The sequence below is a fragment of the Panthera uncia genome (assembly GCF_023721935.1).
Source record: "Panthera uncia isolate 11264 chromosome A1 unlocalized genomic scaffold, Puncia_PCG_1.0 HiC_scaffold_17, whole genome shotgun sequence".
Lineage (NCBI taxonomy): Eukaryota > Metazoa > Chordata > Mammalia > Carnivora > Felidae > Panthera > Panthera uncia.
In genome coordinates, this window is record NW_026057577.1 from 58,052,629 (window position 1) to 58,069,955 (window position 17,327).

Sequence of the window (17,327 nt, forward strand, 5' to 3'; positions counted from 1 at the left end):
GGCTCAGGTCATGATCTCGCGGTCCGTGAGTTTGAGCCCCACGTCAGGCTCTGTGCTGACAGCTCAGAGCCTGGAGCCTGTTTCAGATTCTGTGTCTCCCTCTCTCTGACCCTCCCCCGTTCATGCTTTGTCTCTCTCTGTCTCAAAAATAAATAAACGTTAAAAAAAAATTTTTTTTTAAATAAATAAAATAAAGTGTGTACTAAGAGTGCAAAGGTAAAACGAATATTTCATATTGAATAGAGTCAATGTGTAAGAATAAAGAAATTCAGCATTTTCTTTTTTTTTTTTTAAATGTTTATTTATTTCTGAGAGAGAGAGACAGAGTGTGAGTGAGGGTTGGGGGGCAGAGAGAGAGAGGAAGACACAGATCCGAAGCAGGCTCCATCCAGACTCTGAGCTGTCAGCACAGAGCCAGATGGGGGACTCGAACTCATGGACTGTGAGATCATGACCTGAGCTGAAGTCGGACACCCAACCAACTGAGCCAACCAGGCGCCCCAGAAACTCAGCATTTTCAAGTCTTCTTTTGAACTAAAAAGCACTATACAAATTCTATTAGAAAAGCTGATGCATTTTTATTTATCTGGTCACTTTTACAAATACCTTGATTACGTATTTGTATTGAAATATATCTGACATATAACACTGTAAGTTTAAGGTGTGCCGCATTTATACACTGTGATATCATTGCCATTGTAGCAATAATTAACACGTCTACCATGTTCTTTTTAGTGGTTGGAATCATGAAGTTCTAGTCTCTTAGCAAATTTGATGATTCTATTTATTTTTATTTTTTTATTATTATTTTTTTAATTTTTATTAACTATTTATTTTTGAGAGAGAGACAGAGTGTGAGTGGGGTAGGAGCAGAGAGAGAGGGAGACACAGAATCCAAAGCAGGCTCCAGGCTCTGAGCTGTCAGCACAGAGCCCGATGCGGGGCTTGACCTCAAGAACTGTGAGATCATGACCTGAGCTGAAGTCAGACGCTTACCGACTGAGCCACCAAGGCGCCCTGCAGATTTGATGATTTTAATACAGTATTGTTGACTAGGGTGACGATAGTGTACAATTAGATTTCTAGGTCTTAATTACTACTTGTTGCAAGTTTGTACCCACAAACAATATGTCCTATCCTCCCACCCTCTAAAGGATTTTTAAATATATTTTTAAAAAATTTTAATGTTTATTTTTGAGGGGGGTAGGGGCAGAGAGAGAAGGAGACACAGAATCCGAAGCAGGCTCCGGGCTCTGTGCTGACAGTTCAAGCCCATGAACTGTGAGATCATGACCTGAGCCAAAGTTGGACACTTAACCAACTGAGCCATCCAGGCGCCCTAGGATTTTTAAATTAATATTTCAGTCTTGAGATTTCAACCAAGGGGAAAATGAATATAAAATCTATTTCATTATATGCACAATGTGCCTCTGAAGGATACTAAGAAACTAATAAATAATAAATAACAAATAGGGGCTCCCTACAGAAAGGAAGGCTGAGAGTCAAGACAGAAAGGTTTTTTTTTGGTTTTTTTTGGGTTTTTTTTACACGTAGCTCTATTTAAATGTCTTATATTTGAAACCTGGAATATATTTCCCAAAGACAATTTTTAAAATAAGCTTTATTTTTTTTTCAATATATGAAGTTTATTGTCAAATTGGTTTCCATACAACACCCAGTGCTCATCCCAAAAGGTGCCCTCCTCAATACCCATCGCCCACCCTCCCCACCCTCCCACCCCCCATCAACCCTCAGTTTGTTCTCAGTTTTTAAGAGTCTCTTATGCTTTGGCTCTCTCCCACTCTAACCTCCTTTTTTTTTTTTTCTTTCCCCTCCCGCATGGGTTTCTGTTAAATTTCTCAGGATCCACATAAGAGTGAAAACATATGGTATCTGTCTTTCTCTGTATGAAAAATAAGCTTACTTTAAAAAGGCGGAGTAGGATAAAAAATTTAATTCTAACTGGACTAACATGTATACAAAGAATGCCACATAGCACTTTATTGTGGCTCCTTAAAATATATTTACTTATAACACTGTTAGATTAGAAATATGCTTTAATAGGGGCGCCTGAGTGGCTCAGTCAGTTGAGCATCCGACTTCAGCTCAGGTCATGATTTCATGGTTCATGAGTTCGAGCCCCGTGTCAGGCTCACTGTTGTCAGTGCAGAATCCCCTTTGGATCCTCTGTCCCCCTATCTCTCTGCCTGCCCCCTGACTCTGGAGTGCTCTCTCTCTCAAAAATAAACAAACATTTTTTAATTAAAACAAAAAGAAATATGCTTTAATATACAGTAGCCTTCAATGTAACATCATTATGAAAACATGAGTAAGTAAGTTGAAATTTAATATTTTATCCTGAGCAGGCAGCATTAGCACAGGGAGACCCTGCCTCCCTCTGTGAGCTCCTACCGCGCTTTCCATACCCACCTACACTGAGTTCCCATCACAAAGGCCTCGTCCCCTTCTTAAAAAGAACTCACTGCAGCCTTGAGCCTTAACTGGCTGTCCCTCCCACTGTGTTAAATTCTCTTTCCCAGGATCTTTGAATGGTTGATTCCTCTCCATTCTGGCCTCTGTCCCCAACACCTGCGTGGAGATAATTTCCTGAGCAACTTACACTTGACCTACTTTATTTTCTTCTCTACATTTATTACCAGGCCATTTCAAGTCACCCAGTGGGGCACCTGGATGGCTCAGTCAGTTAAGCGCCTGACTCCTGATCTCTGCTCAGGTCATGATCTCCTGGTTCGTGATTCAAGCCCTGCATTGGACTCTGCGCTGACAGTGTGGAGCCTGCTTGGGATTTTCTCTCTCTCCCTCACTCTCTGCCCCTCCCCTGCTCGCACTCCCTCTTTCAAAATAAACTTTAAAAATAAAGAAATAAAATAAATTCACCTCGCTTACTCATTTGTTTATATGTTTATTTCATCCCATGCTTGGTCACTCCTCATCTCACCTCCAACAGATTATAAGCACCAGGAGATCCCCAGAGTATAGCACAATGCCTGGCATAAATAGCTGCTCAACAGATATTTGTTGGATGAAAGAATGAACGAAGGCATCATACTAAATGGTGATAGACTGAAAGCTTTCCTTTCAGATCGCAAATAAGAAAAGGATGTCCACTCTTGCCACTTCTAGTCAACATTGTACTGGAGTTTCTAGTCGGGGCAATTAGGCAAGAAAATGAAATGAAAAGCATTCAGATTGGAAAGGAAAAAGCAAAACTATTTCTATTTGCAAATGACAGCATCGTGTATATAAAAATCCTAAATATCACACACGCACGCTTTCAGAACTAGTTAAGTTCAGCAAGGTTGCAGGCTACAGACCAAACATCAGTTGCATTCCAAACACTAGAAATGAACAGTTGAAAATGAAATTAAGAAAACAACTCTATTTATAATGATATCAAAATGAATAAAAACTTAAGAATAAATATAACCAAACAACTCCAACACTTGTAAGCTGAAAACTATAAAACATTATTGAAAGAAGTTAAAGGGGCGCCTGGGTGGCTGAGTCGGTTAAGCATCCGACTTCAGTTCAGGTCATGATCTCACAGTTCGTGGGTTCGAGTCCTATGTCGGGCTCTGTGCTGACAGCTCAGAGCCTGGAGCCTGCTTTGGATTCTGTGTCTCCCTCTCTCTCTGCCCCTCTCCCACTCCGGCTTTGTCCTCTCTCTCTCTCTCTCTCTCTCTCTCTCTCTCTCTCTCAAAAATAAATAAACAGCCTTGTCTTCCTTGTTATCAAATAGGGATAAAAGTAGTAGCCACCTCATCGGACTGTGAGACAATTAAATGAATTAATGTAAAGTGCTTAGAATGGTATCAGTATATTGTGTCTAAGAGCAATAAGGCTCCTTAGTTCCCAAAAGGTTGGCTCCTTTATTTATTTTTTTATGTTTATTTATTTATTTTGAAACAGAGAAAGAGAGAGAGAGAGAGCGCGCGCATGCAAGCAGGAGAGTGCAGAAAGAGAGGTAGAGAGAGAATCCCAAGGATCTACACACTGTCAGCACAGAGCCCAATATGGGGACTTGAACTCACCCACTGAGAGATCATGACCTGCGCCGAAATCAAGAGTCCAACTGACTGAGCCACCCAGGTGCCCCAATGTTGGCTCCTTTAAAAAAGGATGCTTGCTAATCTGAAGTAATCTGCCATTGGGTCTCCTGAACCCAGAATAAAACGGGAGAAAAGTCAAGCAAAAAAGTCAACTGGGGAGGCTAGCTTGCTACACTGAGAGGGCTCTAAACTATTTTGGAGTACACAGCCTCTACCCTTCCTTCACATCGTAACCACAGGGTACTCTATGCACTTTTTTTCCTCCAAGACAGACAGTGGTGACTGGTGGAGGAGGATGTTAGGGGACAAAAGCAGTCAATTATATGAACAAGTTTTGTTTTTATTTTTATTTTTTAACATTTTTATTTTTTAACATTTTTGAGAGTGAGAGAGGCAGAGCATGAGCAGAGGAGGGGCAGAGAGAGCAGGAGACACAGAATCAGAAGCGGGCCCCAGACTCCAAGCTGTCAGCACAGAGCCCAACTCGGGGCTCAAACCCACAGACCACGAGAACATGACCTGAGCTAAAGTCTGACGCTTAACCGACTAAGCCACCCAGGTGCCCCTATATGAACAAGTTTTTTGAAGTATGGTATTTGCTTTCCTGTTCAAGACTGTTGGAAGAGAGGAAGTTAGAGAAATGAACGGCCCTCCCATTCTTCTGCAATTTGAGTTCAGTTCTCTTATTTCAGAGCAAATGCAGAACTATTCTGGGCAGGCCTTGCCTTCTCTCCTTTCTTCTTTACACAAACATTCCTTTACTACAAACTGTCCAGGATAAGATCTGCCTTAGAGCAGAGCTTCCTGATTACACCTTGCAGCCCAAGCCAGACCTGTGGAAAGGACTTACGGTTGATGGTGAAGGCAATCATCCTTTATCTCCATTGCAAACCCTGGCTACAGCTACTTCTCGGGCCTGTAGTCAAGCTATATCTTTTCTGTTTCTACAAGTCTTCAGATCACTGTGGAAATCGTTATTGCAAATAAACCCTCCCTTCTCTTGATCTCAGGACAACATGAGGCTACAGTTGATCTGAAAGGCTACATGCACATAGACTTAAGAGGGGAAGTTTCAAGCATATCCCATGACTTGCATGGTAAGGACTCAAAATATGCTTGTTGAATAAACAGTCCGTATATAAGGAGGTATGCTGGTGTTCTCAAATGGTAACCATTTATTGTATTTAATATAGTCATAATCACATCAGGATCTTATAAAATCATCAATCTTATTCAGATTAAGCAAATAGGATATAATTTTATAGGCCTGAGAGGACTAATGGATACGGGAGAGGCACAGACCCAATTTAAATACTTTCTAGCTGTGTATTTCTTTTTTTTTTTTTAAGTTTATTTATTTTGAGGGGGAGAAAGAGAGAGAGAGAGCGAATGAAAAAGTGGGGCAGGGCAGAGAGAGAGGAGAGAGAGAATCCCAAGCAGGCTCAGCAATGTGGGGCTCGAACTCCCGAATCATGAGATCATGACCAGAGCCAAAGTCAGACCTTAACCAACTGAGCCATCCAGGAGTCCCTCTAGCTGGGTGATTCTTAACATGCTACCAAACTTCTACAAGTTTACTTCCTCATCTGTAAAGGGGGATTGGAAGTTATAGCTACCTCATGGGCTGTTTCAAGAATTAACTTTAAAAACAGTAAAGCACCATGCAAATGTTCTTGATATTCTTAGTTATTTAACATATGTGCACACTCTACAAGTATAATATCTCTGTTAACTACACAGAAGTTTTTAAAGAAAAGCTTTTAAAGAGATAATGTCAGATATCACTTTACATCTGTCAGACTGGCTAGTATGAAGAGAACAAGAAATAACAAGTGTTGGTAAGGATGCAGAGAAAAGGGAACCCTCCTGCACTTTTGGTAATCAGGTACATTGATGCAGCCACTATGGGAAATAGTACAAAAGCTCCTCAAAAAATTAAAAATAGAGGTATAACACAACCCAGAAATTCCACTTCTGGGTAGTTATCCAAAGAAAATGGCCAGCCAGGGGTGCCTGGGTGGCTCAGTCATTTAAGTATCAGACTCCTGATTTTGGCTCAGGTCATGATCTCATGGTTTGTGGGCTCAAGCCCTGCCTCAGGCTCTGCACTAACAGGACAGAGCCTGCTTGGAATGCTCTCTCTGCCCCTCCCCCGCTTGTGTGTTCATGTACACTTGCTTGCTTGCTCTCTCTCAAAAAAATAAACTTCAAAATTTTTAAGGAAAATGGTAAGCCAATCTGAGGCGATCTGTGCACCCCTATGATCTTTGCAGAATTCTTCACAATAGCCAACATACGGAAGCAACTTAAGTGTCCATTCATGGATGAAATGATAAATTAGATGTAGTATATATACAATGGAATACTACTCAGCCATAAAAAAGAATGAAATCTTACCATTGTCACATGGATAGACCTAGAAGGTATAATGCTAAGTGAAATAAGTCAGAGAGAGACAAATACCATACGATTTCACTTATATGTGGAATACTAAAAAACCAAACAATGAACAAACAAAATAAAACAGGAACAGATTCATAGATACAGGAAACAGTTGGTTACCAAAGGGAGAAGGGCTGGAAGGAAGGCAAAAAAGGTGAAGAGGATTCAGAGGTACAAACTTCTAGATATTAAATAAGTCATGGAGATATAATGCACAGCATTGGGAATACAGCCAATATAACACTGTCCTAATTTTGTATGGTGACAAACGGTAGCTAGACTGTGAGGATTATTTTATAATGTATAAAAATATCGAATTACTATCATGTACACCTGAAACTAACAGGATAGTATATGTCAATTATACTTTAATGATAAATAGAGAAAGATGCTCAGAGGCATTGAACACAAGTTAAATTAGAAAGGAATTATCAGCAGCCCAAGAAAAATCAACCTGCGTAGGTTCATTGTGCTGAGAACTTGGAAAAATGAATCTCTGGTGACAGGCCTAACCTAGGACCGCGGCGTTCACAAGGAGCAGAATCGCACCCACTGCAGGCACTTTTCCTTTAACCCATCACCCAGCCACTGCTTTCCCGCTCCTCTCCTCTCACTGCTCCACTCGGGGGTGCCCAGCCGGCTCCCTCTCCATCAGCCCTCTTCAGGACCTTCCCGCAGAGTCTACTCTGACCCTTCGGCCTACCGGCTCCCGGCTCGGAGGCCCAGCAACTAGCATTCCGCCAGACGCCAGACACCCTTTCACCTCGACCTTTAGAAAACGGAAGACAGAAAAAGCACCGGAGGAGGTGGGGTGCCGGGGCTGCGGGTGGCCTTGGAGCGGGCATGCGCAGAGGCCGCGGCGGCCTGCGGGCCTGGGAGAAGCGGAGAAGGCGCCGCCAGGGTGAGCAGTCCCCTCGCTTGGACGCTGCTCGGGGAGCTGACCCCGTCTAGCCAGCGCCCACCCCGGCCTCCCGGCCCACTTCCAAGAGGCTGCGGGGGCCGTCTGGCGCGCTGGGGCAGGAAGGCATAGCGGCGGCTCCCGGAGGGGCGGAGCCCCGCGCCGGCGCAGGGTTGGCGGGCCGCCGGGGGCGCTGCGTACCTGGTAGCGGCCGGTGAGCAGCTGGCTCCGCGATGGCGTGCACAGCGGTTGCGTGTAGTAGTTGTCCAGGAGCACCCCGCCGGCTGCCAGCTTGTCCAAGTGCGGCGTGCGGATATTCGAGCCGTGGAAGCTCACGTCGTTCCAGCCCAGGTCGTCCGCCAACACGAAGACGAGATGCGGCGGCCGGTCGGCCCCGGCTCCTGCGCCCGGCCGGGACGGCAGCAGTAGCAGCCGCAGCAGCAAGGGGAGGACGCCGGGGAGGAGCGGCCGCCGCCGGCTGGGGCCTCGGGGCAGGCTCGCAGCGCCACGCCGGCCCATCCTTCGCGGCCCACGGTCCCCGAGCCTGTGGCGCCGCCAGCCTCAGACACCGGTTATAGAATCAGGAACTGGGCGGCCGGGGCCTGCCCCGCCTCCGCAAGGGATTTCACCCGCGGCCGACTGCGGGCTGGAGAGACCCGGCGCCCGAGCCCCCGCCGATCCCGGGCCGGTGTGACGGGGGAGGAGCCAGCGAAGAAGCACTCGGGGCTCCCGCAGCTCAGCTCCGTGGAAACTCACTTGATAGGAGCCACGATTGCATCGTAGCATCCTCAAAGAGGAGCAGATTTGTTCTTTTTAGTAACTCTTCGCAGTTTACAAAGTCTTTCGTTAAATTTCGCAACAACCTCGGCAACTGGAAATTTAGTTAACGCAGCTTTCTTCCCTCACTCCCCCCAATAAAGAAGCTTTTAGTTGGTTGAGCCTAACCCGAACTCAGATCCTGAGCTGTGTGATGTTTTAAAGGTCGTAGGGGAATCATTTCCGGCAAAAGAACTCAGGCTTGTGCAAGTGAGAAGTCGTTGGAGAGATAGAGCTCTAGGTGATGTTTCAGATTCATTTTGAATAGTATACGCCTGTGAAGCCACTTCCTCCTCACTACCCAGAAAGGAGCCAAATACACACTCCGATTGCAGGGTGCCCTTTTGAAGGTGCAGTTTTACTGAGGCTGCCTGAGGATTGTTTGGAGTGTCGTGTGACCATTGAGTAGCTCATTAGTTTGTCTAGGTAGAAGCCCCTTCATGGCTGGCTCCCTGACACTCAACTAGTGAACCAAAGAAGTAAAGTATCTTATTTGCCCGAAATCATCTGTGGATGGAAGGAAAAAATACCCTTAATCACATGTTCATTGAATTGGGAAGTTAGCCTTATGATTAGTACATTGCCATCCAAAACGTTCTGCCTGTTCCATGTCTGGAGATAGACTATAACTATTTATAGTTATATGGGGGAAATTATGCACTGTATCCCTTCAGGTTATCTGAGTCTGATTCCATGGGAATTATTTCACAGCATTTTAAGTTGTGGATAACTGATAGCAATGGAAACCAATTCTTTATACATATGCAGATGAATTCTGTCCAGCGGAGTGGCAATCCTCACCAACCACCATGGATGAAAGCAGTTCGGCCTCCACTTGCACATTTATTGTAATATTCCTGATCTGATCCTTGGATTGTCCTTTGAATTCGTTTTAACACCTTACCAGTTTCCTCATTAGTGAACGAAATAAAATCTTCAACATGTATTCTTTTTTATATTTGTACAAGAGTCATGATTTTATCTTTTTTAAAAATTATCCTTTAGGGGTGCCTGGGTGGCTCAGTCGGTTGAGCGTCTGACTTCCGCTCAGGTCATGATCTCAAGGCTGATAAGTTGGAGCCCAGCCTCGGGCTCTGTACTGACAGCTCAGCCTGGAGCCTGCTTCAGATTCTGTGTCTCCCCCTCTCTCTACCCCTCCCCTGCTCACGCTCTGTGTCTCTCTGTCTCTCTGTAATAAATAAACGTTAAAAAATTAATTAAAAAAATTTTTTAATTATCCTTTAACACATGGATTTTGTTCCTCTTGCATGTAATTATTTTACTTTGCATGAAGTGGATTAGTTTGTCACATCCACTTTCATCTCTAGTGGAGTCAATGAAATTTAGGAAAAAATTTAAATTTAGCATTAAATTCAAAAGAATAATTTTTAATTGCTGTTTGACTCTTATGTGAAGACTTGAAAATTTCCTTTAAAGACCCTGCAAGATGTTAAAGGCTTGAGAATTCTCCACTATGACTCTTGCATGTCTTCCCCATAACTGTTTCTCTCTACCCTTCCTGATAGAAATCAAATTGACCAACTCTTAAAAACTGAGAACAAACTGAGGGTTGATGGGGGGTGGGAGGGAGGGGAGGGTGGGTGATGGGTATTGAGGAGGGCACCTTTTGGGATGAGCACTGGGTGTTGTATGGAAACCAATCTGACAATAAATTTCATATATTGAAAAAATAAAAAATAAAAAAAATAATAAAAAATAAAACACACACACACACACACACACACACACACACAAATTGACCAAACATGGCTGCTAATCTGCAGAAACAGTCCCTCCATTGACCACCTGCTCCAGAAACTAGCTAAACTTGCACTGAGATTTCTCATATCCTGCATTTTCAAATAAAAACCTATGCTAATCATGCTCTGGAAATGTGCAAATGAGTTAATCAAAAAGAGCTAATTCGATTTTCTGTCTATGTATTGAACACATGATATGCAGTAAAGGTTGGTGATTATGAAATCTCTCAGTTGGAGTTTGTCTGATGTTTCCTGACTCAGGTGATGGGTTTGTGCAAAAATATCCTAACAGTGATATATCTTCTTGTTGCTTCATATTAAGAAGGACATGATGTTGATGTCTTATTTGATCACTGTTTTTTTTTTTTTAATTTTTTTTAACGTTTATTTATTTTTGAGACAGAGAGAGACAAAACATGAACGGGGGAGGGTCAGAGAGAGGGAGACACAGAATCTGAAACAGGCTCCAGGCTCTGAGCTGTCAGCACAGAGCCTGACGCGGGGCTTGAACTCATGGACCGCGAGATCATGACCTGAGCCGAAGTCGGCCGCTTAACCGACTGAGCCACCCAGGTGCCCTGATCACTTTGTTAAGGTAGCCATTTCTCTGCTGTAAAGTTAATATTTAACTGATCATTATTTTATGGGGAGATACTTTGAGAATATGTTTATATTTTGTTATTTCTAAAAGTTTTGCTTATTAGTTTTAGTGCCCAGTGATACTTCTTGCTTTGATCTATTATTATTAGGATGGTTGCTGAACGGTGATTTTCTAATTCCATCATCCTTCTATATTTAGTAGTTGCCAAGTTTGCCTTCTCCCTCATTAATTTGCTTATTTAAATTACTACGGGGGCGCCTGGGTGGCTCAGTCGGTTAACCGTCCGACTTCGGCTCAGGTCACGATCTCACAGTCCGTGAGTTCGAGCCCCGCGTTGGGCTCTGGGCTGACGGCTCAGAGCCTGGAGCCTGCTTCCGATTCTGTGTCTCCCTCTCTCTGCCCCTCCCCCGTTCATGCTCTGTCTCTCTCTGTGTCTCAAAAATAAATAAACGTTAAAAAAAAATTTTTTTTTTAAATAAAAATAAATAAATAAATAAATAAATTACTACGAAACCATGGCTTCTTGTTTTAATCACTGTGCTATAATACTTTACTATAATTATTTCAATCCTCCGATTTCCTCTGATTTACCCAATGGGAGCCCCTTCATTCTAGCTCTTGTGTCCTTTTGGCATATCCTCTTTAACCTCTGAGCACTCTCTTACTTTTTGGTGCAAAGAGATATTCTAGATTCATCTTGTATTTTTCCTTCCCTAACTGTGGAATTAACATTTCTCCTAGGAACTGTGATTCCTTTTAGTGGAGGATGACATCTAGAAACCAGTGTCTGTGTTATAGGTATGCTGGTTGCCTCTGGGCTGTCATTAGTTCTAGGATCTCTCATCAGACAAAGATAGGAACTAGATGTATGTATTCACACACACACATACATAAGTGTATATATATACCATACTGACACATACATACAGATATAAAACCATGAGTTTATAGTCAATACCTCCAATTCTGCTTTCCCCCAAATATATATATGTGTATATATGGGTATTTATATTTATTATATATGGGTAGTACCAGTTTTCATTGTTAGCAGCCATTAAAGTGCTATACTTTAAATTTTTTGCCATCTGATATGAGAAATGGTATCTTAGGATAGTTTTTGGTTTCATATTTATGAGTAAACATCTTTATGAGTTTAAACATCTTTTGAGATTTGAAGAGCTATTTTTTACATCAATTTTGTGAATTGTGTCATTTTTGACTAGGTTCAGTCTTTTTCTCAATTTTCATTTAAGTTTACTTGTTTCTTTTGAGAGAGAGAGGGAGAGAACTCGAGAGGAGGAGGGGCAGAGAGAGAGAGAACCCCAAGCAGGTTCAGTGCCGCAAGCACAGAGCCTGACAAAGGGCTCAAACTCACAAACCATGAGACCACGACCTGAGCCAAATCAAGTCACATGCTTAACCAACTGAGCCACCCAAGCACCCCTTTTCCCCTCAATTTTAAGAGTTCTTTATATATTAGAGATGTTACCTCTTTAACTATCTTCATGCATATGATATTTCTCACATTGGGTCTATCTGAAGGATAAATCCCTATAACTGGAATTGCTGAATTAAAGTGTATGTGCATTTTGAGAGAGTATGATACTATGATATGTACCACAAATATTTTCTCCCAGTTTGTCAACTGTCAAATATTTTGCTATGGTGTTTTTTGATATGCCGTCATTTTTTTTAATGCAGTCAAATTTATCAATTCTTTTTGTATGGCATCTGGATTTTGAGTCATGGTTAGACTTTCCTTATACCAAAGTTAAATTCACCCATGTTTTCTTCTAGTTTTTGTGTGGCTTCACTTTTCACATTTAGATCCCTCATCCATTAGGATTTATTTTTGTGTATGATGTGAAATATGGATCTAATTTTGTCTTTTTCCAAATGCTTACCCAGTTATCCTAGCACCGTTCATAAAGAAAATAAAGAAGTCCATCTTGGGGCAGCTGGGTAGCTCAGTTGGTTAAGCTGACTTCGGGTCAGGTCATGATCTCCCAGTCCATCGGTTTGAACCCTGCATCAGTCTCTGTGCTGACAGCTCAGAGACTGGAGACTGCTTCAGATTCTGTGTCTCCCTCTCTCTCTCTGTTCCTCCCCTGCTTGCAATCTGTCTCTTGCTCTCTCTCAAAATAAACATTAAAAAAATATTTTTAAAAAGGCAGTCCATCTTTGCCCCACTGCTATGAGATGCCACATTTATTATAAGCTTAATTTTCTCATATACTTGAGTCTATTTCTTGGTTTCCTGTCCAGATAACAGTACCACACTGTTTCAGTTACAGAGGCTTTTCAATATGTTTTAATGTATGATAGGAATAGTGACTCCTCATAACTTAATTTTTACTGTTTTCCTTGTTATTCCTGTATGCTTATTTTGTCATATGAACTTTAACATCAACATGCCCGGTTCCATTAAAAAAATTTTTGCTGGGGAGTGCCTGGGTGGCTCAGTCGGTTGAACATCTGACTTCGGCTCAGATCATGATCTTGTGATTCATGACTCTGAGCCCTGTGTCGGGTTCTGTGCTGACAGCTCAGAGCCTGGGGCTTGCTTCGGATTCTTTGTCTCCGTCTCTCTCTGCTCCTCCCCCACTTGTGCTCTGTCTCTCTCTCTCTCTCTCTCTCTCAAAAATAAATAAATATTTTTTAAATGTTTTTAATTTGTTGGTATTTTTATTGGAAGTGCATTAAATTTATAAATTAAATTAGGAACAACTGAAATATTTATAATATTAAGTTGCCATATCTAAAAGCAAAGGTTATCTTCCATTTATTAAGTCTATTTTTGTGTCTTGTAGAAGTTTTAAAAATTGTCCTCATACCAGTTTTGTGCTTTGCTTGTTAAATTTATTCCTAAGTATTTTATCTTCTCTGTTGCTATTGAAATGGGGCTTTCTGTAGCATTATCTCCTTTAACTGGTTATTATTTGTGGACATGAAGGTTACTGCATGGTAATTTATATTCTGCCGAATACTGAATTATTTGACTGTTTGTGTGAGTTTAATTAATGATTTTTAAGAGTGTTTCCAGTACATAATCATATTGATAAAAGCCATTCCAATCAGTTAGAAGATGCAAAAATTAGGACTGAAATAAAGGCAGCTCCCAACTCAGCAATGGGTATAAAAGTTAATTTGGGGGTAGGTGGAGAACTTGGAACTTGGGCTATGTTTTTTACATAGAAAAGATAGTATACATAATACCTGGTTTGCATTCCAACCCATACAAAACCTATTTAACCCATAGTTAAATCTCTTAACTCCTCAAGTCAATAAGAAAAAGACCAACAGTTTTTAAATGGGCAAAATATAGAAACATAACAATAGCTTACAGAAAAGGAAATACAAGCGGTCATTAAATAAATGAATAGATGTTCAACCTCGCTCAAGAGGAAAAATACAAATTGGAACTTCAATAATAAGGCACTGGTACTAGTGGTAACTCACTGCTTTGGGTGTGGTATAAAGAAACAAACCCTCGGGGCGCCTGGGTGGCTCAGTCTGTTGAGCTTCTGACTTCAGCTCAGGTCAGGATCTCGCAGTACGTGAGTTCTAGCCCCGCGTCGGGCTCTGGGCTGATGGCTCAGAGCCTGGAGCCTGCTTCCGATTCTGTGTCTCCCTCTCTCTCTGCCCCTCCCCCGTTCATGCTCTGTCTCTCTCTGTCCCAAAAATAAATAAACGTTAAAAAAAAATTAAAAAAAAAGAAAAGAAACAAACCCTCTAATGCATTCATCACAGAAGTGAAATTTGGCATAACCTCTAAGAGAACAATATCTACTTGCATATCTCTCAAAATGCACAGACACTTTAATTCAGCAATTCCAGTTATAGGGATTTATCCTTCAGATACACCCAAAGTGAGAAATATCATATGCATGAAGATAGTGATTTTAAGTTTACCTTTATTAGAAAAAGGCAAATAAGAAGGCTTGGTCAAATTAATTATGGGATACCAAGGAGTCATTCAAAAGGATGATATGGAATAATCTCTAAGATATATCATTAATTTTTAAAAGGCAAAAAAACATTATGCTTTGTACACCTTCATTTAAAAATATATGTATAGATGTGCATATGTATCTAAATTCATGTATTTTCATATATTGAGAGAGAGATGCTTATGCATTGATGGAGTATCTCAAGGAAACAGAAGAAATAATAATTTTGATTGTCCTTGGGTACACAGGTTGCAGGAAAGGAGAAATACTAACTTTTCACCACATATCCTTTATGCCTTATAAATTTTTAACTCTATACATATATTATCTATTTCTAATAATATTATTAATGGTAATAACATAATTTACATTTAAACAAAAAAGTAACATCCATTTTGTGAACAGAGTGCTAAGCACAAATATTCCCCAGTGAACATGTTTGTAAAGCTCCAAGGTCATGAAGTAAGAAAGTCACACAGAAGCTCTTGCCGTGCCTCTTGATTTCTCCAGTTTACAGACCCCAGGTTCTTGGCATGGTACTAACTGGCTACAAGGTATGCTGAGAAGTCAGGATACCTGTGTTTTGATCCTTCTTTCAACCTGTTTCATTTTAGTATCTTTGAATATGATAAACATTGTATACAAAGGTTAAACATTTCTAAACACTTTATCTCTAAATGTGTAACGGTTGAGGTAGAGATAAGAACGCCAAGAAGTCTTTCTTCAGATAGAAAACCTGAAATTCACTAACTAAATGTGGTAAGCCGTGGTTGGTATTACTCAACGCCCCCTTATGCCCCACATAGTCCAGAAGGAGATAGACTTGAACAACAGAAAGAAAATCCAAACTTTGTTATTTTAGATGTCAGCTCTTTGGGGTGTCTGGGTGGCTCAGTCATTTGAGTGCCTGACTCTTGCTTTTGGCTGAGGTCATGATCCCAGGGTCATAGGCATGGAGCCTGCTTAGGATTCTCTCTTTCTCTCTTTCTCTCTCTCTCTCTCTCTCTCTCTCCCTCCTTCTGTCCCTCTCCCCCACTCATGTGCTCTCTCTCTCTCTCTCTCCCTGTGTGTGTGTCTCAAATAAAAAATAATGTTTGCAATACATTTAGTTTTGGAAAATGATCTAGAATGACTTTGTTTCTACCATAGCTAATTGAGGGGGAGATGGTCTTCTTGAAGGCCTGTAAGGTCATATACCAGACTTAAAGATGACTGTTTTTTCTTTTTTTTTTTTTTAATTTTTTTAATTTTTTATTTATTTTTGAGAGAGACAGAGAGACAGAGTGTAAGTGGGTTAGGGGCAGAGAGAGAGGGAGACACAGAATCCAAAGCAGGCTCCAGGCTCCAAGATGTCAGCACAGAGCCCAACACGGGGCCAAACCCACGAACCAGGAGATCATGACCTGAGCCGAAGTCAGATGCCCAACCGACTGAACCACCCAGGCACCCAGCAGATGACTGTTTTTAATATGTCTTCACCCTTCTTCTAGTCACCAGTACTTACATTTATAAGTTATATTAACTATTATCAGTGCTAACTACTATCACTGTAATAAGAATCATCAAGTATGTAAGAAGCTAATTACGTATAAGAAGTCTCCTCAGTTCATTGTTGGTTTTGTTTGGTGTGTTAATATATGTACATGTATTGAAAGAAAAAGGGTCAGATTTTAAAAAGAAGAAAGATTTCTCTTAGGTCTAGTATAATTATATATATATATATATATATATATATATATATATATATATGGCTCCAGATTTCTGAAATTGATAGTCTAGATAAGAACAGCTATAGCCAACTCACATTGAAACTCTCTTGACTCCTTCATCTTTACCATTGCTTATCACCTCTTATCTCCTCGAAACCAACTAGATGAAAGTAGACAGTGGAAAATAGTGCCACTCCTAAAAAAAGATTTTGGCATAGCATTTTTTTGTGCATAACACTAAGGGGTGCCTGGCTGGTTCAGTCAGTAAAGCATGCAACTTTTGACTTTGGGGTTGTGTGTTGGAGCCCCACGTTGGGTGTGGAGATTATTTTTTTTAAAAATCTTTAAAAAAAAATACTAAGACAGCACACTGAAGTGTATATAGTCAATGAATTCTCACAAAGTGAACACCCATGTAACCACTACACAGGATGTTGGTATTGCATTTTATCTCATTTCTTCTTTCCTTTCCTCTACGTTTCATACAGCCTGGGACTTAATGTTTGCACAATATTTACTGTTTCCAACAAGTGAATTGCATTCACTTTTTGTGTACTGAACACTGCATATCAATTTATTAAGTAGTTCTAAATCAGTACTTTCTAACCATGCTTAAATACTTCAAACCAATGTGAACACTTCAAAAATTAAAAAGTCATGTTGTGTAACAACAACAACAAAAAAATAAGAACCTACTCTTACTAGATTAGAAAATGTAACTAATTTATAGGCCTATATTACTTTTTTAAGTGAAACACGTATCATTTTTAATACGTTAAATTCAAAGGGCATATAGTGAGAAGTAGGTTTCAATCCCTCTCCAGGAATATTAGTGTTACCCTTCCAGAGATAGTCTATACATACATAAATACAATTTAAATATTAAAAGTTTTTCTGGGGCACCTGGGTGGCTCAGTTGATTGAGCGTCTGACTCTTAGTTTGGGCTCAGGTCATGACCGTGCAGTTTCATGAGTTCAAGCCATGTGTGGGGCTCTGCACTGGCAGCCCTCTCCCTCTCTCTCTGGCATCTCCCTTACTCACTCTCTCTCTCTCTCTCAAAAGTAAATAAACATTAAAAAA

General features: G+C 41.0%; 1 protein-coding gene across 1 annotated transcript in view; it reads right to left on the reverse strand.

Moving 5' to 3' along the window:
• Positions 1–8,469, reverse strand: part of ARSB (arylsulfatase B) — a 29,081-nt gene extending 20,612 nt beyond the window's left edge. Inside the window, exon 1 of the mRNA XM_049648581.1 lies at positions 7,612–8,469. Within this exon, the coding sequence (XP_049504538.1) occupies positions 7,612–7,929 (318 nt within the window). The 5' untranslated portion in view covers positions 7,930–8,469. The remainder of the gene's footprint in view (positions 1–7,611) is intronic.
• Positions 8,470–17,327: the final 8,858 nt, after the last annotated feature.